The following is a 27173-nucleotide window of genomic DNA, read 5'->3' on the forward strand; positions in this document are numbered from 1 at the left end:
GACCACTAGATGGCACCGACCATCATCATCATCATCACCATCATCATCATCACCACCATCACCATCATCATCATCATCAGAGAAGATGCTGAGAGGTGATAAATGTTTCTATCTTATCTTTAACATCTTAAATGTATTATTTTCCCCTGAATATATAAGTTAAAATTATTATTATTATAAATTAAAAAATCTTAAGACTAAATGTGATCGACTGAGGAAGAGTCCTCAGTTTGTGAAGTGTATGTTTGATCATGTGACCTCTGAGGTTTCATCAGCCTGATGACGGTTGTCATGGTGACATGTTGACGATGAACGTGTTTTAATGTCTCTTATGTTTTAATCAGTTTCTCGTTTGAAGGTTTTTACACTTTAATGTTCTTTAGGCAGAGAAAAAGAAAAACTCCTGCATCTTAAATCACAGGACTTTTACCTGGACTTCGGTTTAATCTCAGTGTTTCTTCAGCAGCCAATCAAACAGCAGCGCGGCCTCAGGTGGTCAGAGACACCTGGACACATGTGTGTCCACTGGCAGCAGGGGGCACTGTGGCCTGTGACATGACTGTGTCAGTGGATTTGAAATGAATAAATAAGGTTTGTGTCCTCAGCTGCGTGAGGACTCGTCCTAAAGTAGATTTACCTTCAATCACCATTTATTAAATCTCCATCCATTAAAGAGCAGCGTCCACTAATCCTGATTATACAGAGAGGACGAGGTCTCAGCCTGTCCACAGACGCCTGAACGCACCACACACTGCAGGGACGACACAGAGGAGGACACAGAGAGACAGAAGAGGAGACAAAAGAGGAGGAGACAGAGGAGACAAAGGAGGACACAGAGGAGACAGAGGAGACATAGGAGGAGACAGAGCAGGAGATAAAAGACGAGACAAAAGAGGAGACAGAAGAAGACAGAGGAGACAGAGGAGGGGACAAAGGAGTGGGAAACAGAGTAAGAAGAGGTAGAGACAGAGAGGGAAGAGACAGAGGAGGGGACAGGACAACAAGGGGACAGACACAGAGAGGAGGAGGATGAAGGACAGTTGAAGATCATCATGGACAGAGGACGGAGAGGAACGAATGGATCCTTCAAACGATCGTCCATCAAACGCAGCGCGTCGTCCGGATCACAGAAGGTGAGACTCCCCCCTGACTCCCCCCTGACTCCCCCGACTCCCCCCTGACTCACCACAGACTCAGTTTGATAGATGAATGTCTGTCCTCAGTAAAGTCTCAGTTTCACTTAAGAAGAGTAGATCAATTGATTTGTTATCACCGTGATGTCACCTGTTGGTTTGTGAGCTGCTGTTTTGAAGCCTGCGTTTTGACACGCCCACCTACACCTGTCACCTGCTCCCATTGGACAGTACTAGCTGTCAATCAGACTGTGGTATCCACCCCCCAACACACCCGGTGCATTCTGGTCTGTTTGACTCTAAATGATCTTAATTGATAAACGAACATCAGCTGTTTGAAGACGACTTTAATCTAGAGACAGAGACAAAAACTCCTGAGGACAAAGTTTCCTGACGTTTTAAAGTGAGAGGAGACATTTTCTATAGAAACTACCAGTGGAGTCGCCCTCTGCTGGTCATTGCACAGTATGCAGTCTGTCACTCATGATTTGGAGTCACTGTTCACTGGACTCAAACCTGTGACTCCATTCACGCAGGACTGTTTCTGTTTTGGGGTCAGCTAAGCTCTCTGATTGGCTCACAGCTGCAGGTCCACTTCCTGTCTCTTTACAAAATAAAATAATGATGTAACACCTCATTACACAAACATGTATTAATCTCATTTACAAGGCCGATAATCCTGCCGACCTCACTCTCTCTGTTCATTGTGCTGAGTCGTCACATTAAACTGCTCATTACAAAACCCAGCGTGTCAGTGCACGTGTCAGTGCACGTGTCAGCGAGCGGCTCAGAAACCACTCATGCGTTTCTTTAAAAACTCTGGAGCGGATCTCTGGGGATTTTAGGCAAAAAACTAACATACGATAAAAGTGAGTTGTTATTTTCCACAGAATTCATTTAGGTCAAAAGTGAAAACACCACATGTTCTCCTGTGATTCACAGAGGTTTGGATGTTTGGTGGAAGTTTACCAGATGTTTGGTGGAGGTTTGGATGTTTGTTTGGTGGAAGTTTACCAGATGTTTGGTGGAGGTTTGGTTGATGTTTGGTGGAGGTTTGGTTGTTTGTTTGGTGGAGGTTTGGTGGAGGTTTGGTGGATGTTTGGATGTTTGGATGTTTGTTTGGTGGAGGTTTGGTGGATGTTTGGTGGAGGTTTGGATGTTTGTTTGGTGGAGGTTTGGTGGAGGTTTGGATGTTTGTTTGGTGGAGGTTTGGATGTTTGTTTGGTGGAGGTTTGGTGGATGTTTGGTGGATGTTTGGTGGAGGTTTGGTGGATGTTTGGTGGATGTTTGGTGGATGTTTGGTGGAAGTTTGGTGGAAGTTTGGATGTTTGTTTGGTGGAGGTTTGGATGTTTGTTTGGTGGATGTTTGGTTGTTTGTTTGGTGGAGGTTTGGATGTTTGTTTGGTGGAGGTTTGGTGGATGTTTGGTTGTTGGTTTGGTGGATGTTTGGTTGTTTGTTTGGTGGAGGTTTGGTGGAGGTTTGGTGGATGTTTGGATGTTTGTTTGGTGGATGTTTGGTTGTTTGTTTGGTGGAGGTTTGGTGGAGGTTTGGTGGAGGTTTGGTTGTTTGTTTGGTGGAGGTTTGGTGGAGGTTTGGTGGATGTTTGGTGGATGTTTGGTGGAGGTTTGGTGGAGGTTTGGTTGTTTGTTTGGTGGAGGTTTGGTGGAGGTTTGGTGGAGGTTTGGTGGATGTTGGATGTTGGTTTGGTGGAGGTTTGGTTGTTTGTTTGGTGGAGGTTTGGTTGTTTGTTTGGTGGAGGTTTGGTGGAGGTTTGGTGGATTTCTCAGAGCAGATTTGTTGAGTCTGGTTCATGTGAGGATGAAAATACTGGAGGAGTCATGAGACTCTCAGAAGGATTAACTCAGACCAGAGTCATGAGACGAGATCCAACAAAGAGTCCTGCTGCCTCACATGCTCGTCATATGAACCCGCTCAGCTGCAGCAAGTCTGGGTCTAATCTGAGCTGCACTGAGACGCCACAGAGAGACAAGCAGTCCTCACAGAGACAACAAGTCCTCACAGAGACAAGCGGTCCTCACAGGGGTGCACCGAGACACCACAGAGATACAACTGGTCCTCACGAAGCTGCCTCAGTCTTCATTCCACTGTGAAGGACGAGACATTTGGACACTCAGGTAGGAACAGGAGACGCTGTGAGAGATGAACTGTCCACTCAGATTCTGATTCTTGTTCTACTTGACCTGAAGACGAGCTTATGTCTCAAAGGTTTGTTGAGAACTTAAACGTTCCAGAATAGTGGGAGTGAACAGGATGTCATGAGACACATCAGTCTGTCAATCATGATGATGAAGATGATGATGATGGTGGTGGTAGTTTTTCATTCATGTTAAAACTGTGTAAAGCTGACGTCCGTGTGACAGACTCAGTAATCCTTCATCATCCAGAGTGGAGGAATTTGATAAAGTGCTTCAGCGAATCACACAGTATCACAGTAATACACAATACCACACAGTATCACAGTAATACACAATACCACACAGTATCACAGTAATACACAATACCACACAGTATCACAGTAAAACACAATACCACACAGTATCACAGTAATACACAATACCACACAGTATCACAGTAAAACACAATACCACACAGTATCACAGTAAAACACAATACCACACAGTATCACAGTAATACACAGTATCACACAGGAGTTGTACATGAGAACATAGAAAATGAGACTTGTTTATGTTTCTTGAAGAAAGTGGGAGGTTTCCAGGTATTTCACGACTCTAAGTCTTTATCCTGAGAGTCGTTACAGATGTTTTCAGACATGAACTCTGGAGAATGTCCACACAATTGACTCTGGACATTCTCCGGAGTTTGTCTTTCCCATATCAACACCTGATCCCGGCTCTATGTCGGTGTCTTCTACGCGTGTGGCTCCACTTTTTCATCCTGAGAGCTTGGTATTGTTTTTCTCTCTTTCTTCATTTTTGCATCTGTTGCATCTCAGAACCATTAACACACATTCAGCCCCTCCAGCAAATGTCGGGAGACTATCCGGAGTTCAGTGCAGGTCATCTGTGTAACAATGTGTGTCTGTGGGGCTTTGTGATGATGTCGCCTAAAGGAAGAATATACAAAGTGACACACACACACACACACACACACACACACACACAGTAACATTAGTGCAGACAGGAAACAGATTTAAAGGCTCTTCTGTGTGTTTCGCTGCAGGAGGATTATTAGGACTCAGAATAAGAGGATTAGATTCATAAAGATAGTGAAAGCTCCACTGCTCCAGTAATTAACCAGATACACAAAGACAACAGCAGTTTGATGCTCAGCTGTTTGAGGCAGTTTGTTCATTTCAGCTTCATCTTGACCAGTGAAGAGGAAACTTGAACTCACAGTCACAGACAACAAGTCCGTGTGACCTCACTCATGTGAAGTGTTTCTCAGTTCTTCTTCTCTCCTCTTGAAATGTTTTCAGACTCTGGTGTTTTTTCTGCAGCTGTTTCTCCTGTCATGTTTTTTATTGAATCATGTGCGCATTCGTTTCAGATTCAAACTGAACTAAGATTCATTAAATATGAGTTTAGTTGCATTAGAAAACTCAGAGCTTGTTTTTCTTCAGGTTCACAGAGTTTGGATCGAGAGGACGTTCCAGAAAAGAGAATGTATCCAGATCATTCCCAGCAAAGACGCCAGCAGGTACTGACACAAACATAACAGGGATTCAGACCTGTGTCTGTCCCCAGTGACGGTCTGAAGAGTGACACCTCACAGAGAGCAAGTCTCTCTGATCATCTAGTCCAGTTCTGTCCTGCAGAGATCTGTCCATCAGGTTAATGTTATCATGTGTTGTTGTTCAGGTGCAGCTGTGGTCAGCTGGTGACTCAGCACACTGCCATCCTCCCGGGGGCCAAAGAGGAGGGGGCCCCACTGGTTCAGCTGGAGGTCCAAACTGCAGAGAGATGGAGTCCCCTCAAACACACCCAGACCTCCCCCACTGATTCCTATGGAGTCATTGAGTTCCAGGGAGGAGGACATGTCAATAAGGCCATGGTACCAAACCGACACACCAAAACCTCCAGTACAGCCAATCTGATAGAAACAGCAGTTTTGATGGTGAGATCTTCGTCGCTGACTCTTTTCTTCTCCTCCTCCTCCCCCTGCAGTACATCAGGGTCTCCTATGACTCTAAACCGGACTCCCTGCTCCACCTGATGGTGAAGGACTGGCAGCTGGAGCTCCCTACCTTGCTCATCTCTGTCCACGGAGGCCTTCAGAACTTTGACCTTCCGCCCAAACTCAAGCAGGTTTTTGGGAAGGGACTGATCAAAGCCGCTGTGACCACCGGAGCTTGGATCTTCACCGGAGGAGTCAGCACAGGTACGGTTCAGTTCAGGCTCCTCCACCTGGATCTTCTCAGGTACAGGTGACCACCTCAGGTTCTTACTCAGGTGTGTGTCACTAAAACTAGACACTGAGCCTTTTAGTTTTTGACTTTGTGTGCCGATTAAAAAAAAAAATGCTTCTAGGTGAGTTTTAAAAACAAAAGGTAAATGGAACATCCTGAACACATCTCGGTCCGCTGTGTGTTTCAGGAGTGATCCGCCATGTTGGAGACGCTCTCAAAGATCATTCGTCCAAGTCCAGAGGGAAAGTCTATGCTATCGGCATCGCACCGTGGGGGATCATCGAAAACAAAGAAGACCTGATAGGGAGAGACGTAAGTCAAACCAGACCGGACCAGACTGAGCAGAACTGATCCACACTAAACCAGACTGAACCGGATTCTGTGTTTCAGGTGACTCGGTCGTATCAGACCATGTCCAACCCGCTCAGCAAACTGTCGGTCCTGAACGGCAGCCACTCACACTTCATCCTGTCCGACAACGGGACCACCGGGAAGTATGGCGCCGAGGTCCGTCTCCGCCGCCAGCTGGAGAAACACATTGCTCTGCAGAAGATCAACACACGTGAGTCATGTGATCAGTTGAGGAGGTTTTTAATGACTCCTGGTTTCTCTTAGACTCACCAGACCACCCTGCTACAACCATGTGACCGATCATGTGACCTGTGGGTTTCCCTTTGTCATCCTATGCCTGGAGCTGTTTGTAAGGCAGGGACAACAAAGGGAGGCTCAGCCGTCACCTCTGACTGCAGCTGCTGAGGAACCAGAGGATCCAACACTGGATCCACAGTGATTCTTTTCACCTTTATCTATATCTGTGTCAAAACTCAGGGGCTGCATCCTTCCTTGTTTTATTATTGGTCTCTTTCGATGATGAACTGGAACATTAGACTCTGGAAGAACAGAATCAATTGTATAGGAACTTAACTTTAGTTTAGCTGGTAACAATCATGAAGCTTTAACTTTACAGACTCTGTATCTGTGTGTTCCAGGTCTGGGTCAGGGGGTCCCGGTGGTGTGTCTGATACTTGAGGGGGGTCCTAACGTCATCTCCATCGTGCTGGAGAGTCTGAAGGAGGATCCTCCTGTCCCTGTTGTGATCTGTGACGGCAGCGGTCGAGCCTCTGACATCATTTCCTTTGCTCACAGATATTGTGAGGAGGACGGGTGAGGACCTCTCTCATATTGACATATAGAATGAATCGAACACAGTGAATTCATTATCTATCTGCTCCCCGTGGACTCTTCTTGTGGTTCCTGTTGTGTTTTGAAATAATTGTGAAATCATTGGTCTGCACTCCATCGTGCAGACATTCTCCAGATCCAGATCAGAACCTGCAGCTGAACTTGTCTGGATTAAATCGTCCCCTGAACAACAGATGTTACAGATGTTACAGATGTTACACCATCTGACAGACCTGGATGCAATCTGGTCCACCATCCTTACATTACGCCAAATCCTGACCACGACCTTTGACTCTGAGGTCCAGTCCGATAGAGACAGATGTGGAGCAGGTTGAACTGTGTTTAATCGAGGGGGGGGGGGGGGGGGGTATTAAAAATATGTAGAATAAACATATTTTAAATGTAGAAATAAACTTGTTTGTCCCATGATGCTCTGCTTGTATTTATATTTAAAGAGGTCGGGCTGCTCCTGTTGTGAGTGCAATGCATGATGGTATATATCGCTGGGTTGGTGGGAAACAATGAGTATAAAAAACTTCACTACAAAGTGGTGAACTCACCTTATCGTGATTAGTGAGTGATGACATCTCAGGTGTGAGGAGGACCTGACAGAACGAGTCACGTGATCACAGTTGTCTTCTCTTCCTGCACAGGCTGGTGAGTGACAGCGTCAAAGATCAGCTGCTGGTCACCATCCAGAAAACCTTCAACTACAGCCGCAGCCAGGCGCAGCAGATCTTCCTCATGGTGATGGAGTGCATGAAGAAGAGAGCTCTGGTAGGTCAGACTCTGATGTGAAGAAGACGCCCGATTGGTTCATGTCTCGGTGATTCTGTTTTCCATCCGTGCATTAATTAAAGAGCTGTTCATTCACGTGTTGTGTGTGTGTCGTCATTCATTCACCATCATCAACAACTCCGTCTAACATCTGTACAACATCTGTACAACGCAAATCTGCTGTCAGACCAAACCTGTGTGAATCACGTGTCTGTCTTTGAGCCTGTTTGTGATCCGATCTCTGAAATGCTGAGAAGTTTGTTGTGTAGTGATCTAACTGACACCGGACCCACAGTCAAAGTCCTGATTCTCTGCATCAATAAACTTATTGTTTGTATCAGCGATAAATCATTGAATGAAAAACACCTTGATATGAGTATTTATCATCAAATATAATATAATACAAAACCTGCTGACTGTGACATTAACATAATGATAAAGGTTTTAGTGGAAATTGTTCTTTGGTTTATTTAATCCCACAATCCTCCGCTTCCTCCGGAGAACAGCTGCAGCAACAGTCTGTCCATAAAATCACATCTCATCACTTAAAATGATTTGTTGTCAGATTAAAATCTGCAGCAGGTCGAGATGTTTCTGCACAAACGTGACCTGCGGCCTGAAACAAGACAGAGGGGAGCAGGCCTGTTAGCATGTGAGCTAACACATCTGGATCCACGTGGAAATATCACGTAGCCTCTCAGAGATCTTAGCATGGCTGTCAGAGCGTTCAGTGGGGGGGTACCAGGGGGCACCACTGAGCAAAAGCTATTGTTTGAGGTGAATTAGAATCAAACGTCATCGTCCATCATGTGACAGATGTTGATATGATTCAGTGTGACATCACTTCCTGAGGAGATCTCTCAACACTCAGGTGACTTCAGGTGATTTTAGACTCAGGTAATGAGTGTGTGTGTGTGTGTGTGTGTGTGTGTGTAGATCACAGTATTCAGGATGGGCTCAGAGGGTCAACAGGACATTGAGATGTCGATCCTCACAGCTCTTCTCAAAGGTAACAACACGTTTATTCAACACATCTGTTCCATGTAGTGAGTGTTGTCACATGTTGTCACATGTTGTCACATGTTGTGTTTGGGATGATTTCAGGTACCAATGCATCAGCGTCAGATCAGCTGAGTTTGGCTTTGGCCTGGAACAGAGTGGACATCGCTCGTAGTCAGATCTTTGTGTACGGACACCACTGGCCTGTGAGTCCACTTGTCTGTCTGACCGGTCTGTCCACCATTCTTTTCACCTGTCTGTCCTCAGACCTTTCCACTTGTCTGTCTGTGTTTGTATTTGTATTTGTTGCGGTATACAGTTTTTTTTCCCTTGCTTTGTGTGATTCTCTGAGTTTGTTGAGGTTTTTCTTGTCGTCTGTGCAGCCTGTGAGAGTCGGAGATCGACCTAAGAGCCCTGTGGCCCAGAGAGGAGGGGGAGGGGCAGGAGGGGGAGGGGGAGGAAAAGGTAAAGCCAGAGCGAAAAAGGGAAAAGGAGGAAAAACTAAAGTTGAACCTCCTGAAGAGACCGACCCAAGAAAACTGGAGCTGCTGAGCTGGGTAAGAGACAAGATGTTTGAGCTGTTGAATGAGGTCAAGTTCAAACACAAAAAACATTTATCACAGACAAACAGCTGCCACCTGATCATCAGCTGACCAATCATCAGCTGATCAATCAATAACAATTCATAAGTTATTCTTCATCCATCATATCTTCATCCACCAGCTTGATGATGATAATGACATCAGTAATGATGATGATGATATTATAATAATAATAATAACTTTATTGATAAAGAACCTTTCAGCAAATTCAATACAAAGATCAAAGAGAAACTACAAACATCAAAGACAAGAGGCAAATTATAAAATGTCATTTAGAATAAATTACAGCAAATGATATCGTAAAACTAAAAATCTGAAATATTGATAATATTGATGATGATGATGATGATGATGATATTGATGAAGATGATTGATTGGTCTGGCAGGTGAACTCTCTGGAACAGGCCATGATGGACGCTCTAGTTCTGGACAGAGTCGACTTTGTGAAGCTGTTGATTGAAAACGGTGTGAACATCCATCACTTCCTGACCATCCCTCGACTGGAGGAGCTGTACAACACGGTGAGACCACGCCCACTCTGATCCACCGGAGCTCACCTGAGGTCACACAGCAGAAGCATGAGATGATCAGTGAGATGAGGTCTGTTAGATTCAGGGACCAGTGCTGTCAGACGTGACAGTCGTTTCTTCTCTGACACAACAGAAACTTCAAAATCATCACATGGAGTTAAAATCTGAAAAGTTCTGATTCAAAAGTTTATTTATTTTAAGATAATTAAAGTATTTATTTGTGAATCAACATGTCAGTGATTCTCATCCTTCCTCAAACTAAATCATCTATAAATCCTCCTGCATGAATATTAATGATCAGTTTGTATTACTTAATGATCACTGTGACACTGATCAGCTGATTACAGGTGAGTGAGTCGTCACAGATGATGAAGCAACTTCACTTTTTTAAAACGTAATTGACAGAAGTGTTTGTTCACTTTGTCTTGTCTTAAATCGAATGTGAGGTTAAGTTATGAAACAAAAGCTTTGTGCTTGAACATCTATCTTCTCACTGACATGTTTATCTGCAGCTTAACATCCATCAGTGTTCCACGTCTGTTATATCACTGCTGCTCTCTAATCTTAATCTGCTTCCCTAAAAGAAAAAGCTCTTAAAACAACATGTCAGTCACATTATTGTCAGATTAAAGTGAAGCTCTCTGCTGCCGTCTGTGTGCGACCTGCTCACTGTCACTTTTCTGCTGTTCACACACTGAGTTCATCTGTTCATCAGTGACACCGAGTCTTTAATCGCTGTGATGACACCTCCACAATAAACTCTGTTCATTAATCTGCTGTTTGTCTTTGTTTCTCTGCAGAAGTTGGGTCCTGCCAACACGCTGCACTTTGTGGTCCGAGATGTGAAAAAGGTGAGAGATTTTATGAACTCCAGGTTCCTGTGATGCCATCAAATGATGCTAACCCTAACCCGCTGCAAGATGGCATCTGCACGAGCGGCAGGTGTTCCACTTACTCTGAGAAGTGTCCTACTTTCTTCTGTCTGTCTATCCGTCTATTTTCTTGGATGTTTGACTGTCAGACTCTGATTTCAGTCACAGGTCTTATAGTCAGATAACACGGAGGTGCAGTGGTTAGCATAAGAGGATTCTTGGTTGTGTTTTTTTTCGGGAACTCCACAGTCCAAACAGACTGGGGTTCAGTTAAATGAAGATTGTAAATTGACTTTAGGTGTCAATGGTTGTACCCCACTTCTCATCAACAGCTGGGATTGGTTCCAAGCCTTGGAAAACCTTCACTGACAAAGATGATGATGGATGTTTGGATGAATGTATGGCCTTATCGTCGTAAGCTGGCTGTTGACAAACTGATTCATGGAACATTCTCTGCTGCCCCAATGGGTTGAGGCAGATGGTTCCAGAGGTTTCTCCCAGTTAAAGGGAAGTTTTTTCTCTCCAAAGTTGCCTCTGCTTGCTCTCTGTGGGAACTGTAGGGTTTCTCTACAATTGTGTTAGGTCTTGACCTCACTATGTAAAGCGCCTTGACAAAATCTACACTGTGATTTGGCAAAATACAAATTAAGGTGAATTGAAAATTTGTGTTTTAGGGGAACCTCCCTCCAGATTACCAGATCACGCTGATTGACATCGGTCTGGTGCTGGAGTTTCTGATGGGTGGAGCATATCGCTGTAAATACACCAGGAAGAGCTTCAGGACGCTGTACAACAACCTGTATGGTCTGAAAAGAGTGAGCACACACAGTTACTGAAAGTTCTCCAAGAATAAAGTTATGTTCCTAAGAATCAAACAGTGCTTCACTGAATCTGCAGTAAATTAACTTCTGTGTCATCTTTTCTCCTGCAGCCAAAAGCTCTGAAACTTCTTGGGATGGAGGTATGTTCTTGCTTCTGTTGGTGTGATCTTTAAACTTTTGTTTGAATTTCCTGATGTGTGCATCTGTGGTCTAATCTGTCCAGGACGATGAGCCTCGTTCGAAGGGAAAAGGAAAGAAGAATAAGAAGAAGGAGGAGGAGGTGGACATAGACGTTGATGACCCTGAGGTCAGCAGGTTTCAGTACCCTTTCCATGAGCTGATGGTGTGGGCAGTGCTGTTGAAGCGCCAGAAGATGGCGCTGTTCCTGTGGCAGCGGGGGGAGGAGGCCATGGCCAAAGCTTTGGTGGCCTGTAAACTCTACAAGGCAATGGCCCATGAGTCGTCTCAGAGCGAGCTGGTGGACGACATCTACCAGGACCTGGAGAACAACTCCAGGTGAGTCCCAGAGTCCAGGATCAGTTCAGGGTCAGTCCAGGCCAGGTTGCATCAGGTCTGATCCAGACTGAAACCTGATCTCTGTTTATTGTTAAGATGAGCAGTTGGTCAGCAGCTCCGTCTTGAGAAGCTCAGTTGATCTGAGAACAATATGGTGCTTGTGTTTTCTGTGCAGGGAGTTTGGTCAGCTAGCCTACGAGCTCCTGGATCAGTCATACAAACACGATGAGCAGGTCGCCATGAAGCTGCTGACGTACGAACTGAAAAACTGGAGTAACTCCACCTGTCTGAAGTTAGCTGTTGCTGCCAAACACAGAGACTTCATCGCTCACACCTGCAGCCAGATGTTGCTGACGGACATGTGGATGGGCTGTTTAAGGATGGGCAAGAGCAACAGCCTCAAGGTAACACAGCATGCAGCAGTCTGCACCGAGCCAGGCTAAAAACCTTAAAAAACAAACACAACAACACAAAGAACCAGAGGTTTTGAATCTGTGCCCCCACAGCAATATATATATTTATATATACAGTATGAAATAAAAATAAAATGGGCTCATGCATGGGACCCTGAGGGACTCCACCAGTGATTCAATCTTCACAGTAACAGAAGGAGATGCACGTTAATAAAGTTCTTGTGAATTCTGTCTCCAGGTGATTTTAGGGATCGTTTTCCCTCCTGCCATCCTCCTCATGGACTTTCGTCTTGGAGAGGAAGCTTCATTTCATACGACCAAAGAAAATGAGGACGGCAAAAGTAAAGATGACGACAACAAATCCAGCAAGGTACAAACCAAACAGGGGATCCTCACTCAGAGCGACGTAGTTCTTTAAAAACAGTATACAAACAGTAATTTATGTGTTTTCACAGGATGCCGTCTCTAATGTTGACGCTACATCAAAGAAAGGAGACGAAGAAGAAAACCAGAAGAAACATCGCAGGAGGGTTCCCATCGGGAGGCAGATCTACGAGTTCTACAACGCTCCCTTCACCAAGTTCTGGTTCAACACGGCAAGTACACACTTTTTTATTTAAAATACTGAAAGGTCCTGTTCAGTATTTCACCCTCAACATTCAAACACGACATGTAGTTTCACAGCAGATTCAAATGAAACTGAAAGAATAATACTGAAGGACAGGGGGTGAGGTCAGGGGTGAGGTCAGGGGTGAGGTCAGGGGTGAGGTCAGGGTGAGTCTTTAGATACTGTATTTAGTTTTGCTAATACTTCTGGAGTGTCATGTGACCTGGATGTTAGAACCTGGTTCTCTCTGTAGATCTCGTACCTGGTCTACCTGATGTTGTACAACTACATCATCCTGGTGAAGATGGAGCGATGGCCCTCTCTGCAGGAGTGGATCGTCATCTCTTACATCATCACTCTGGGGCTGGAGAAAGTCAGACAGGTAAACACAGCTGAGGTCACCACAGCCCCAGTAACAAACTGTAAAGCTCACTGTAAATGTGGTGTTGTGATGATAGAAGAAAGTTCTACTGAGGCACATGCATGTTCTATGACTGACGAGGTTTGACCTGACTGAACTCTGCCGTGGTCAGATCCTGATGTCGGAGCCGGGGAAGCTGAAGCAGAAGATCAACGTGTGGTTGGAGGATTACTGGAACATCACCGACCTGGCGGCCATCTCCGTCTTCCTGCTGGGTTTACTGCTGCGGCTGCAGAATGAGCCCTACATGGGCTACGGACGCGTCATCTACTGCGTCGACATCATCTTCTGGTACATCCGAGTCCTGGACATCTTTGGAGTCAACAAGTACCTGGGACCCTACGTCATGATGATCGGGAAGATGGTACAATGTCCTGTGGAGACATCACTGATACAAACATAAGTTACAGATGATACTCAGATATTTTACAGAGGTGAAAGTTCATCTTCCATGTCTCGCCCCCACGTGTGTGTCCAGATGATTGACATGCTGTACTTCGTGGTCATCATGCTCGTGGTGTTGATGAGCTTCGGCGTCGCTCGACAAGCGATCCTCCATCCAGACGAGAAGCCCACGTGGCGTCTGGCTCGCAACATCTTCTACATGCCGTACTGGATGATCTACGGAGAGGTGTTTGCCGACTCCATAGACCGTAAGACTAGAGTTCATAGTAAGACTCAGTCAGCTGTCAGTCCTGAACTGTCCTCACCCATCCTCACCCCTGGCCTCACGCTCTGTCCTCACCCTCTGTCCTCACGCTCTACAGGCCCTAAGACTAGTGGTTATAGAAGGCTCACAGTCAGCAGTCAGTCCTCACCTGTCCTCATCCCCTGTCCTTATCTAGCCTTATCTGTCCTCACCCCTGACCGCACCCGTCTTCACCCCTAACCTCACCCTCTGTCCTCACTCTGTGTTTTAACATCTTTTAATCATATTAAACTTGATGAATTGTTTGTATGTGTTTTGATGTCAGATGAAGATGAGACAAAGACATTGTCTCTGTTTAAAATCTGCTGATGATCATGATCTGTTCTCTTCTTGATCTTTTTCTGTCTCTTTGTCTCTTTGTCTCCTCTGGACAGTTTATGCGATGGAAATCAATCGTGAGTTTCAGAAACAATCAATCTTTAAATTGTTTATTGTAAACTGTAAATTAATTTGTCATTTACAGATCGTTTATTCTAAGATGCAGACAGGAAGTCTTGTTTGACATAAAGTTTTTACAGTGTGATTCATTATTTTATTAAAGAGAACATTTGATTCAACTCAGTGTTGAACACGTTTCAGCTCCGTGTGGAGACAACTTGTATGATGAAGACGGGAAGAAGCTTCCTCCCTGTATCCCCGGAGCCTGGCTCACTCCCGCCATCATGGCCTGCTACCTGCTGGTCGCCAACATCCTGCTGGTCAACCTGCTCATCGCCGTCTTCAAGTCAGTGCTTCAGAACACAGACCTCAGATCAGCCACTGACAGACAGACAAAGAGACAGATGGAGCTCAGATCAATAAACTGATGAGCATCATCTTCCTCCTCTTCATCTCCGCAGTAACACCTTCTTCGAGGTGAAGTCCATCTCCAACCAGGTGTGGAAGTTCCAGCGATATCAGCTGATCATGACCTTCCACGACCGTCCCATCCTGCCGCCCCCGCTCATCGTCTTCCCCCACATCTACATCATCCTGAAGAGGCTGTGCTGCCACTGCCGCCGCCGGCCGGAGGGAGAGCACGACGACCGCGAGAGACGACTCCGTAAGATCCAAACCCTCGTTGCAAATCATCTTTGTTTCGCCGCAACTGAAAATATCAAGTTTCAAATACAAAGTTTAAGTTTAAAACAACAAGTGTCAAATATTATAAACTGATGATTGATGGATGTGTTTTTCAGAGCTGGTGTTGAGTCCAGACGAGTTAAAGTCTCTTCACGAGTTCGAGGAACAGTGTGTTGAGGAATATTTCAGAGAGAAAGACGACGAGAAACAATCGTCCAACAACGAACGAATCAGAGTCACATGTGAGAGGTCAGAGCGAGACACTGTGTTTACATATTTCCAAATAAACAAGTGAACAATGATTCACATCGTGTTCGGCTCTACTTTGCGTTTAACTGTTGTTTACTGTTTGTCGTGTTGAGGGTGGAGAACATGTTCATGCGCCTGGAGGAGGTGAACGAGCGCGAGCACTCGATGAAGGCGTCCCTGCAGACGGTCGACCTCCGCCTGGCTCAGCTGGAGGAGTTCTCTGGTCGGATGATGAACGCTCTGGAGAAGCTGGCCGGCGTCGACCGAGCCGACCTTGTCCGGTCGCGCTCCAGAGGATCATCGGTGTGTGAACCGGCCGCTCTGCTGCGACACGGCAGCATTAACAGTGCCGACGGATACAGTCTGTACCGATACCAGCTGGAGCATGACGACAGGGTCTCTGTGTCCGGAGACACAGAGGCGAATGACAAGAAGGTCCAGTTGAGTCCAGAGAGACAACGAGGAGACGCAGCAGGTTCGACACATGAGGCTAAACCTTGGGAGAGGAACCTGTAACCTCCTGAGATAAACGATTGTTTAACTGTTTCCTGTTTCCAGGTGAGGTGAAGGAGTTTGGTTCGACCCTGGAGGTGAAAGGACCGAGGGACAGGACTCAGTCTTTGTCCAACGTTGACATCTTGATCTCCCCTTGCGACCCGGACCTCCAAACAACCCACACCCGACCTGCTTCCCCTCAGATGGACCTAACAGACGCTGATGTGAAGAAACCGCCCGAGAAAAGCCGACTGGAGGCGGTGGCATCGTTCCCTCTGGAGACGTCAAAGGTCACAGAATATTTATCCTCTGCGACCCTCAGCGTCACCGCCTCCTCCAGCAGGAAGTCAATCAGCAGCATCGTCTACAGCCCGGCCCACCAGGTTCAGGACGCAGCCGTCAGTTTGACACCCCACAGAGCATCCACCATGACGGAGGAAAGGGGCGGAGGAACTGAGACCAAACAAAAAGTGGAGCCTCCTGGGTCGTCCGATGGGGAGCAGGGGGGTGAGCCGTCGGTTGGTAACCTGGGTAAAGGAGAGGGGGAGGAGTCATCGGAGCTGCTGCTGGTGGGGGAGGACAGGATGTACCCGACACTTCGCTCCAAGAGTCTCAACGTCAACCCGAGGAAGACGAGGAAGAAGGAGGGCGAGGAGACGCCGCGCTCAGCTAGCAGCGTCCGGGACCTGGTGTCAGCGTTCAGTGGGGGGGCAGGGGACACCAGACCAGATCCAGGTCCAGATCCAGGTCCAGATCCAGGTCCAAGTCCAGGTTCAGGTCTTTGACTGCTGATCCTGAAGTGACATGTATATATTTTCAGACATGTCCAGAACTTTCTCCGCAGTTTTCGTTTCACACATGCACAACACGGGGAAGATTCAGCAGGATTCACGTGAGGGGCGGAGCAGACGGCAGAGGCAGGAAGTGACGTATCATTTCTGCCACAGGGTTCACGTGTTTATTCGACGTTGGCTCTTATCATCAAAGACTCTCATGACTTCTTCGTTGGTGTCTTCTTCGTGTTCGGCTCCACTTTTTCATCCTGAGATATTTGTTTTCGTTTAGTTTTTTTGTTTTAGCGTTGGACAAGTCGTCATATAAAAAGTTATAAAAAGCAACGATTGAACAAAACTTTATATTAGAATTGTTTGTCTTTAATAAAGGGAATTAACAATTAAATGAATAGTTTGGTTTTTATATTTATTGCGTTGTAATGTTTTTACTGTATTTCACTTGATTTTATTTACGAGGCTGAAGATCTTATTACAACTGAATACTGAGTGTGAATAAAGGGAATAAAATCTACCTCTGTACAGATTATAACAGATTATTACTGATCCTTCAATAAAACAATCAATCACCAAGTTGTTCTTTGTGAATCTGGTTCTTTCTCGTTTCACGTTGTGCGTGTGACGTTTGTAACTTTTCCACTGTTCATGGTTCAAACTTAAATAAAAGAGGAGAAGAACAAATATCATTAAAAGAGGGCGGAGTTAGAGAGACCAGCTGAGAAGCGACGAGAGAAATCACAGAGAGTCACGAAGACTCAGAGACACGAAGACTCAAGAGACTCAGAGACACAGAGAAATCACAGAGAGACACGAATACTCAGAGACACGAAGACTCAGAGACACAAAGACACAGAGAAATCATAGAGAGACACGAAGACTCAGACACAAAGACTCAGAGACACGAAGACTCAGAAGGAACGTTCTGTTGTGGTTGGAATGGAAGACGCTGCAGGAATGTGAGTTGATCGTGTTAATGCAGTTTGCGTCATTAAGTTGTGTTTGTTTTGTGACACACGCGGTGTTAGCATCTGGCTGAGCGTCGTGTGCTCATTAACTGTGACGAACAGGATCCAAGACACCGACTCATCTTCACCACGCGCTGAGATTCAGGATCTGTTGTTTTCTAGTTCCACTCATTTCATGAATCTCGGTTCAGTTTCATGTTCATCTGGTGGAGGACGTGTTGCACATGCTAGCTGAGCTGTTCTGGGACTAGCTCCACCTGTGCGCAACAGACGCGCACCTTGCCCTCCCTCCCCCGTGCGTAATTACGCACAAGTCACTGCGACTGAGAAATACGTGAGTCGTCAGAAATCTTTTGTTTTTTACGACTAAAATCTTCGAAAAGTTTCTCTGTGCTACTGTGACGTTTTTATTTGGGGGTCTCTTGTTTAGTTTTGCTTCAGAGAGAGTCGTACTTTTTCAAATGTTTCATTTTTTATTTATCTGAGTTAAGGACGTTTTAATATTTTCTTTTTTGTGATTTAGAGATTGTTGCTCTGACTACAGTAAGCACTAATCTAAATATCGGTCTATATTACAGCCTAAGATTATTATTATTATTATTATTGCTTTCGTCTTCTGGTTGGTTTCTTCTTTATCAGTAAAGGTGATGGAGACTGGAAGCCTCCACAGTTTTAACCAGACCAGAAAGAAAAGGAAGTCTTGTATCATCTGTGACTAAAGGCATTAATCATGATGTCACTGTAGTATTACTGTGATTTACTCTATTGTCCTGAGGAGTTTTTCATATTTGCTTCTAGAGCTTCAAATTGGTGACGATTATTAATTTATATATGTTTTCTTATTTCTCCTTTTCAAAGTTATACTAGCGAACTATTCATTGTTAGTGAGGTATATTGTTGAACATCAGAAACTAACTCATAGCTGGAGGTTAAAACTTTATTGTGGCTCCATCTGATGGTCACATGAAGAACTACACTTTGAGACAGCAGTGAGTCTCAGCTACACGAAACACACACACACACACACACACACACACACACACACACACACACGTTTCCATTCACACATTTCAAACCTCAAATAAAAAACACCAAACCCATTTAAATGTCAAACTATAAATAAATAAATCACTTTGTAAATCAAAGCTGTTCTGTGATCAGTTTATGATCAATTATCCAGGTTCATTCATCTTCAGACACAAAGTTTAAAATGTTCATTTCTCCTTTGATACCTGAAACAAATTGAATATATTGATCCTGACTGTGATCTTTAACTGATCATGATAAATCATTCAACTCACTGAGACACAGAAACATGCTGAGGTCATTGGAATGAATCAGGTGATAAATCAGAAACTAAAAACACCATGAAACAAAAGAAGATTTGACCCAGTTCAAGAATTATTGATTAAAACTGAATCTGCTCTGAAACAAAACAAACTGAATCTAACCAACAGAATTATCTGATTATTCCAAAAATAAAATAAATATGTATTTAAAAATGTGATAAAAAAGTAAATTTATCAGTCATCCTGTTTTTATTTATGGATTAAAAGTGAAAAAATAAAGTTAATGGTTAAATTTTCTAACAGTCTAAAAACAAACATCTAAAGTTTTTATTAAATATAAATTAATAAATATGATGGAAATTAAAATACATGATTGTGTTTCATATAAATTAAAAAATAAGCTTTTACATTTAAACCTCATTCATATGCTTACATAAAAAGTGTATTTTACTTTCAAGTGTTTGACATTTCTATTTTACATTTAATTACAAATGTATTTAAAAAGTACTATCTAATTTGTTTTCTTCTGATCAGTCAGTTAGTACGTAATAAATTATAAATAGACATGAACCATGTTTGGAGGTTTTAAACTGAAGAGTTAAAGTCTTTTTATTTATTGGCTGAAAATATTCTAATTGAATTATTTCCACTTCCTGTGTGAGAAAATATCAATGATAATAAAACTGCAGATTCTGGTTCGTTAATAATTTTCCATCTGTTTGATTCACTACAAAAATAAATAAATCTAACACGTGATGAGTTGAACCGGTGAATTTTTCTTTTTTAACTTTGAACTCTGACGTTAACGAGCCTCCATTTTCTTCAACACCCACATGACCTCAGGCACAGTCCCCAGCCAATCACGTGCAGTCCTGGGAACACAGAGCAAACAGCTCCCCCTGCTGTTTGCTCCGTTGTTTATCTGATCACAGTCATTCCCACGTTGGTGGTGGAGTGTGAGGAGGAGAAGTTCTCCATGCGGAGTCGAACCACTTTACCCTGAGGTGCCGGTGGAAACAGGAAGTGGCAGGGGAAGACTTTGCGGCAGGACTTGCGGAAGTTCTCGGACAGGAAGGCGTAGAGGACGGGGTTAACGCAGGAGTTACCGTAGGACAGACAGTGGGACAGGATACGGAAGGCGAAGGTGGCATCGTTCAGAGGGAAAGTGCCAAACTCCACCCACATGGCGATGATGTGATGAGGCATCCAGCAAATGGTGAAGGCGGCGACAACCAGGAGGACAATCTGAGCCGTCTGCAGGGGAACCGAGAGGAAACATATTAAACACTAGACCCTTCTCTAGAACCATCTCTTAAACCTGGGACCTGTCCTATAACCTTCTCTGGAACCTTCTCTAAAACCTGGGACCTGTCCTATAACCTTCTCTGGAACCTTCTCTAAAACCTGGGACCTGTCCTATAACCTTCCCTGGAACCTTCTCTGGAACCTTCTCTAGAACCATCTCTTAAACCTGGGACCTGTCCTATAACCTTCTCGGGAACCTTCTCTGGGACGTGTTCTGATTAAAAGACTGAAACTTGTGGTAAACTCAACACGTTCTGTCTCTCACTGAGGTGATGTCAGACTTCTGCACCTGTTCTCCAGGTTCTCCAGGTTCTCCAGGTTCTCCTGACTGTGTTCTACCACCATCATGTTTCGTGGTTATTGTCTGGTTTTCTGAAGGTTCAGACTCGTTTATAACAAACTGCCGCAGATGTCTGTCTCTGCAAGTCAATCAAACAACAAAAGGACAAAGAGGTGGACACGTCCACTCTAGAGAGACGAGGACTGTGTCACGCAAACAGTCCACAAATACAAAACATCTCAGTGTGGTGGAGGACATTTCTGTCTTCAGGAGACTGAACTGTTCAGCCTCCTCCATCTTCTCATGTCTCATCATGTCTCCTCATGTCCTCTAAGTGTTTTGGTCGTCACTCTGAGAGAATCTCTTCTATTCTTAGTCCCTTGTCTAAATATTTATTCTGACCTCAACAGAAGCAGCGAGACTCTGCTGGAGACCTGGGGCGCAGTTGAACCGTGTATTATTCTTAGACAGGATCAGACTGAGTGAAATGAAGTGTTTCAGCTGCCGCCGATAAGATTTGTTTGAAAGAAAAGAAAAGGAGCTTCAAAGCTTCCTAACTCATCTCCTTCAGCAGAGGAAACACGGAACCCTCCTTTAAAGAAAAGGAGACATTTCTGACCCACAGTTCAGCAGCAGGAGGAGGAGGAGGAGGAGGAGGAGGAAGAGCTGGACTGTACCTTCCTCTTGACTCGTTCAGACTTCTGTGACATATTCTTCATTTTGTTGTGAAGATGAAACAAAACCTGCAACAATACAAACAGTTGTTGAATCAGACTGTTGCCATAGAGACGGAAATGAATGGCTGAGTGTTCATGGAAACTGAGAAATGAATGAAAACAGATCAGAATATGATTTTCATTCATCAGGAGACAGAACATATGAACATGTGGATAAACTCTCTCTCCAGCTGTTGATTCACTTTGTACTTTGTTTTTAAACTTCATGATATCCATCATATCGATATTAATCAATGAATCGCTGCTGAGTTGAAGAATAAAGTTTCAGTTTTATTTTGAAACTTCTCTGCGGTCTTATTCTCCGTGCGCTTTTACGCACAGACTTTATGATCCTCGGGACTTTGTGCGCGCCCTTTGCTCTGTGCGCTGTTACATGTGCGTGTTTGACAGCAGCTCAGTCCAACACTGAAGATTAACATTGTATATGTTGAACGGACCCTGGTGTAGCAGCAGCTGATGAGCAGCAGCGGCAGCAGGTAACCGAGCAGCAGGATGGAAACCTTGTACGCGTGTCTGGAGGCTCCGCTCCACTGCTCCCAGCAGAAGGTGCTGTTGGGGGCGGAGGGGTGAGTGGTGAGGGTCTGGTGCTGAGCCACCGGCACCGCGCACGCCACCGACAGCGTCCAGATGACGCACACCCCGATCAGAGCGTTCCTGCGGCTCCGGACGCACTGAGCCTGGTTGGAGCGCACCACGGCGATGTAGCGGTCCGCGGACATGGCGACCAGCGTGAAGATGCTGACCAACATGGAGACGGTGAAGAAGAAGTGACCGAAGCTGCAGAGGAACGAGCCGAACATCCACTGCGGCAGAGAGTAGACGGTGGCCTGCAGCGGGACGCAGAAGAGGAGGAAGAGGAGGTCCGCGACGCTCAGGTTCAGGATGAAGATGTTGGTGGTGCTGGCGGTGCGCCTCGCTCCTCCTCCCCCTGCGCCGCTGCCCCTCACCCTCCAGATCACCAGCATCACCAGACTGTTCCCCACCAGGCCCACCACGAAGATCAGCCCGAACACCAGCGGCACCACCACCGCCTCCGGACTCGAACCGTCGCCCTGCGCCTCCGACAGGTTCAACCCCGGGACCTCAGGCCAGCCGGAGGACGCGTTTCCCGGCAACAGCATACTGGAGCTCCGCGGGGGAGCTGGGGGCTCAGAGAAGAAGCCCGTGAAGGAGTGAGTGAAAGACCAGGTCCATGATCCGGATCAAGAACCTTCAGCAGCGCAGACTCCGGGAAACAAGTGACCGCAGGACAGTGGACACAGCTTCCTGTCAGGATGTCAAAGTAAAACCACTTGATCCATGTGAGCTTTAGTCAAAGTTCAAAATAAAATAAGAAAGTTTGAGTCAAACAGGAAACAAAGAGAAAACTTTGAACTGATAGTTGCAGGTGAGTTAAATGAGAAAGACACAAACACGTTGAGGTTTTGTTTCATGTATAATAATAATAATAAAAATTAAATGAACCATTCGATAATAATATTTAGTACAAATTTCTTCTTTTCTGTGATCAGGTTGACAAACAGCATTTTATTTTGAAGGCTTGTGATCCTCCTGTTGGGAGGTGAGTGAAGCCTCTTGAAAACAAAGTGTTTTTATTACACACTGTAATTAATGTTTATTCTCTTTATTACAGGAGTCACGTGACAGAGGCACTGATTTCAGTTACTTTAGTTACTTTAGTTACTTTAGTTTCTACAGTTACTGTCGTTATTTCAGTTACTTCAGTTACCACGTTACTGCCGTCACTTTAGTTACTACAGGAAGTAACCGTGGATAAAAACAGAGCGTGTTTACTGAGGAAAGAGTTAATTTCCTGTCTGATGATTTATGATGTCACATATATAATTTTATGAGTGTGTGTGTGTGTTTCCAGTAATCACACACGACCTTGTCAGTAGTAGTTGACCTAATTTCAGAGGCTGGTGAAGGTCAGAGGTCAGACGTGATTAATGGTTGTGAATGAGTCATGAATAATCTTTGGGTTAGGCTGTCCTCAAGTGTGTGTGTGTACTCGTACTTCTGAGGGCCATTTGGAGCATTGACCTTACACAGTGAGGACATTTTAGGAAAGTGAGGACATTTTGGCTTGTCCTCACTTTTTCAATTGGCTGTTTGAGGGTTAAGACTTGGATTTAGGTTTCTAATCAGGTTCAGGTTAGAGCATTTAGTTTTGATAGTTAAGGTAAGGGGCTGATGCATTATGCCACTGAATGTCCTCCCCTTCATTTCAAAATAAGAAATATGTGACTTGACAAAGTGAAGCTCAGTGACTTTTTTTTAATTCAGACTCGTGACTCGTCTCATTGGTTCAAAGTTTCTGAAAGTTTCGTTGACTGGCTCAAAAAAACTCAGGGAAAATGTGAATGATCAGCAGCTGAGGAGCCGCCACGTTCACTCAGAGGTTAATGATTTGTGTGTGTGTGTGTGTGTGTGTGTGTGTGTGTGTGTGTGTGTGTGTGTGTGTGTTTTTAAAAGATCTGCTTCCTTTTTAAAAACCTGCTTGAAATTTTGAATAAAAAATTTCAATGAACTATTTTGTCTCTTTTTGTGATATAAAATGAATCAGCTGTTTTTTAAAATAGAGTTTTCACTTGTGGATTTAATTTATTTCCATATAAATAAATACATGAATGACACCTCATCATTATGTTTTTTTAATCATGTTCCTGATAAATGACTGTAAAGTGGTGCTGTTGTCATGGAGACGACTGGTATGACTTTCGTTCACGGTTTATTTTGTGTTTATTCGTGTGTGTGTTAAACGCTCTGTCAGCTTCAGAGTGTTTTAATAAAGGTTCAGATGGAATAAACACACACACACACACACACACACACACACACACACACCAGTCATTACTCTCAGCTGACATTAACTGACCAATCATTAACCTCTTAGGGAACGTGGCAGCTCCTCAGCTGCTGATCATCCACATTTTCCCCAGTATTTTTTTTTAAGCGTGTGTGTGTGTGTGTGTGTGTGTGTGTGTGTGTGTGTGTGTGTGTGTGTGTGTGTGTGTGTGTGTGTGTGTGTGTGTGTGTGTGTGTGTGTGTGTGTGTGTTTCTACCATAGTACGAGACCCTTGTCAGTTCAAATTTAAAGATATAATACCTAACATCTCTTCATTAACTAGACTTGTTTTATATTTTGTGTACTGACATTATCCAAAATATTTTCAACAGTGTTCAAACAATTCTATTCAATAATAATTTGATTCGTTCTTTTAATTGCATCATTTCGTTTTTTCTCGTGACTTTGTCTCGGCTAAACTTTCCTCACACTCGTAACGAATCACGATTCTTCATTTCTCATTTCTTCGTAATGTGACGACATTTTAAATATGTTACCGAATCCACGGACATTATTCGCACCAGAATCTTATGTTAGGTGCTTTGTTATCAGTTTAAATGAGAGACCCCTAGTGGCCGGAGCTACATATGTTTCTGTTGTAAATGGTCAGTATTTTGTAGAAACACTGAATAACGACGTCCTGATGAAGAGTTGAAAATATCTATGGGGGGGGGGGCTTTCTCTCTGAGCCTCGTTTTCACACATGGATCAGAATCATGTTCCTGTTTTATCGCAGATGATCAATGAAACAATCAAACAGAACGAGTTTAATCATTTATATGATTCTATTCTGACTGAGCTAAAAGAAAACAGGAAGTAGCAGAATGTCACAACTAAAGTGTGAAGGACGACAGAGTTTAAACTGAAAATAAGTTTAATTCAGTTAGAAAATTAATTGTGGTAAAAGTGCTGAGATGAAACTGAAGACAAGTGTTTCTGTGCAGGATGAAAATAACCAGAGATCAATGAACCGAATCAACATTTAATTAACTCATGTTTCTGTCATTGAATCGTTTATTTCTGTTTTATTCTGTCACAGAAATATTCAACCAGTCTGAAACATCAGTCATAATAATAATAATAATAATAATGTGATGAGTTCGAATTAACTCCAATCATCAACATGTTTTCAGACGTTTCAGCCAATCACAGAGCAGCAGATGAGGGCGTGTGACCCATGAGAACGACATGACGCCTCCCCTCTGATAAGCAGCTGCGGACCACCGCACGCTCTGATTGGCTGAGGTCCAGCAGGGTCCAGGGATAAAACCTGAACGAGCACGACATCTCATCACCTTCATCACCATGGCCTTTCTCTGGATCGTCTCGTGCCTCGCCTTCGTCAGCGCCGCCTATGGTCAGAGTCCTTTGAATTTTAAATTGTTTCAACTAAAACTTTATTGATCATTCAAACTTTATTTTAACTTTATTAATGGTTGATGAAGTCTCTGGATCAATCACAGTAAAATGATTAATTGATCAGTTTGTATTATTTAGTTCAGTATCACTGTGTCTCTGCTGCCACCTGCTGGTTCATTAGCTCATGTTTGATCAGGTTTTACCAGCAGGGGGCAGGTTTTCTCCAGTGGCAGAACAGCAGAGTAGTCCTTTAACGTCTGTCTCACCTGTCATTCTCTCAGGCTGCGGAACCCCCGCCATCCCCCCCCAGGTGTCTGGCTACGCCCGCATCGTTAACGGTGAGGAGGCGGTGCCTCACTCCTGGCCCTGGCAGGTGTCACTGCAGGTGAGTCAGCTGACCTCAACTATCTCTTCTTCCTCCTCCTCCTCCTCTTCTTCGTCTCTGATTAAACTGAGTATGTTTTTTTCTCTCACAGCAATCCAGTGGCTTCCACTTCTGTGGAGGATCTCTGATCAACGAGAACTGGGTGGTGACCGCCGCTCACTGTAACGTCAGGTCAGAGCAGCAACACAACAACACAACAACACACAACCATTTTAAGAAACCTTCTATGTTTCATGAAACACCTGATGGTCATTAAATGTGTTGTGTGAACTGACCCTTAAAGTCTTGTTTCCTGTTTCCTGTCAGGACCTACCACCGTGTGGTCGTTGGAGAACATAACAAGGGTTACGGCTCCAACGAGGACGTCCAGATACTGAAGCCAGTCAAGGTGAGAACCAACCGTCGGCCAATCAGCTTTCAGAACACACCATCTTCCCTCCTCTAACGCCCACCCCCCCTCACTTCCCATCCTAGGTGTTCACTCACCCCCGCTGGAACCCCCAGACCATCAACAATGACATCACCCTGATCAAGCTGGCCACTCCAGCCCGCCTGGAAACCAACGTGTCCCCCGTCTGCCTGGCTGAGTCCGCTGACGTCTTCGCCGCCGGCATGACCTGCGTCACCTCCGGCTGGGGTCTGACCCGCTACAATGGTGAGACAGACGTCAGCTGCACTGACTGAGCACTGACACACACTGAACTGTTTCTGCCCTCAAATATTTGACTCCGCTTTAGAGACTTTTACTTTGAAAGGTGCAGAGGATGTCTAAGTGTTTCCTGTGTCCACAGCTCCCGGCACTCCCAACCTGCTCCAGCAGGCATCACTTCCCCTGTTGTCCAACGAGCAGTGCAAGAAACACTGGGGCAGCAACATCTCCGACGTCATGATCTGTGCTGGAGGAGCCGGAGCCACTTCCTGCATGGTGAGGCCCCGCCCACATACCTGACCAATCCTGTCTCATGATTAGTTAGTCCTCTCTTGGTCCTGTTGTGTGTCAGAAGTTGTTTGTGTTTGTTGTTGACCTGTTTGTTGCGTTGCAGGGCGACTCTGGTGGTCCTCTGGTGTGTCAGAAGGATAACGCCTGGACTCTGGTCGGTATTGTGTCCTGGGGAAGCAGCCGTTGCTCCACCTCCACTCCCGCCGTCTACGCTCGCGTCACCGAGTTCCGCGGTTGGGTCGACCAGATCCTCGCCGCGAACTAAACACTCAGGAGCTGAGCCGCCACCTTGTGGGGAACCAGAGGAACCCTGTGACCCCTGACCTCGGCCCCACTTCAGAGTTTGGTTAATGAAGGATAATAAAAACAATGAACCTCAATGACTTTGTTTGTCGTCCTTTGAATTTGTGTCTTTTCAACAGAGAGTGAATGAACTTGATAAAGATTTGTGAGAACGACACAGACACAAATGTTAGAACCAACAGTAGAACCGGATTT

At 44.8% G+C, this 27173-nt stretch overlaps 3 protein-coding genes across 5 annotated transcripts; 2 read left to right on the forward strand and 1 right to left on the reverse strand.

Moving 5' to 3' along the window:
• Window positions 1-708: 708 nt before the first annotated feature.
• LOC109644948 (transient receptor potential cation channel subfamily M member 1) lies at window positions 709-17140 on the forward strand. Of its 2 annotated transcripts, XM_069527337.1 has the most exons (28): window positions 709-1133; window positions 4736-4812; window positions 4974-5166; window positions 5280-5493; window positions 5709-5833; window positions 5912-6083; window positions 6511-6685; window positions 7357-7480; window positions 8417-8489; window positions 8585-8685; window positions 8863-9036; window positions 9468-9602; window positions 10412-10462; window positions 11158-11298; window positions 11415-11444; window positions 11528-11820; window positions 11996-12224; window positions 12472-12603; window positions 12689-12829; window positions 13094-13222; window positions 13374-13625; window positions 13740-13914; window positions 14345-14365; window positions 14550-14694; window positions 14810-15012; window positions 15149-15281; window positions 15395-15756; window positions 15840-17140. In XM_069527337.1, the coding sequence occupies exons 1-28, from the start codon at window positions 1053-1055 to the stop codon at window positions 16559-16561; spliced, it is 4803 nt and encodes a 1600-aa protein (XP_069383438.1). In that variant the 5' UTR covers window positions 709-1052; the 3' UTR covers window positions 16562-17140. The 2 variants fall into 2 exon arrangements, with proteins under 2 accessions (XP_069383438.1, XP_069383433.1); XM_069527332.1 differs by having other exon boundaries at window positions 8585-9036.
• A 306-nt stretch (window positions 17141-17446) lies between these two features.
• LOC109624876 (chymotrypsin B-like) lies at window positions 17447-27055 on the forward strand. Of its 2 annotated transcripts, none has more exons than XM_069527350.1 (8): window positions 17447-17523; window positions 25125-25348; window positions 25632-25735; window positions 25827-25906; window positions 26042-26123; window positions 26210-26390; window positions 26527-26660; window positions 26779-27055. In XM_069527350.1, exons 2-8 carry the CDS (start codon window positions 25297-25299, stop codon window positions 26938-26940), a joined length of 795 nt encoding a protein of 264 aa, XP_069383451.1. In that variant the 5' UTR covers window positions 17447-17523; window positions 25125-25296; the 3' UTR covers window positions 26941-27055. The 2 variants fall into 2 exon arrangements, with proteins under 2 accessions (XP_069383451.1, XP_069383453.1); XM_069527352.1 differs by lacking the exon at window positions 17447-17523 and adding an exon at window positions 18172-18253.
• galr1b (galanin receptor 1b) lies at window positions 18260-23835 on the reverse strand. Its single transcript, XM_020079827.2, has 3 exons — window positions 21581-23835; window positions 21084-21149; window positions 18260-20075 (listed from the first exon to the last, which is right to left on the reverse strand). Exons 1-3 carry the CDS (start codon window positions 22262-22264, stop codon window positions 19740-19742), a joined length of 1086 nt encoding a protein of 361 aa, XP_019935386.1. The 5' UTR covers window positions 22265-23835; the 3' UTR covers window positions 18260-19739.
• Window positions 27056-27173: the final 118 nt, after the last annotated feature.

This window comes from Paralichthys olivaceus, chromosome 1, assembly GCF_024713975.1.
Source record: "Paralichthys olivaceus isolate ysfri-2021 chromosome 1, ASM2471397v2, whole genome shotgun sequence".
Classification (NCBI taxonomy): domain Eukaryota; kingdom Metazoa; phylum Chordata; class Actinopteri; order Pleuronectiformes; family Paralichthyidae; genus Paralichthys; species Paralichthys olivaceus.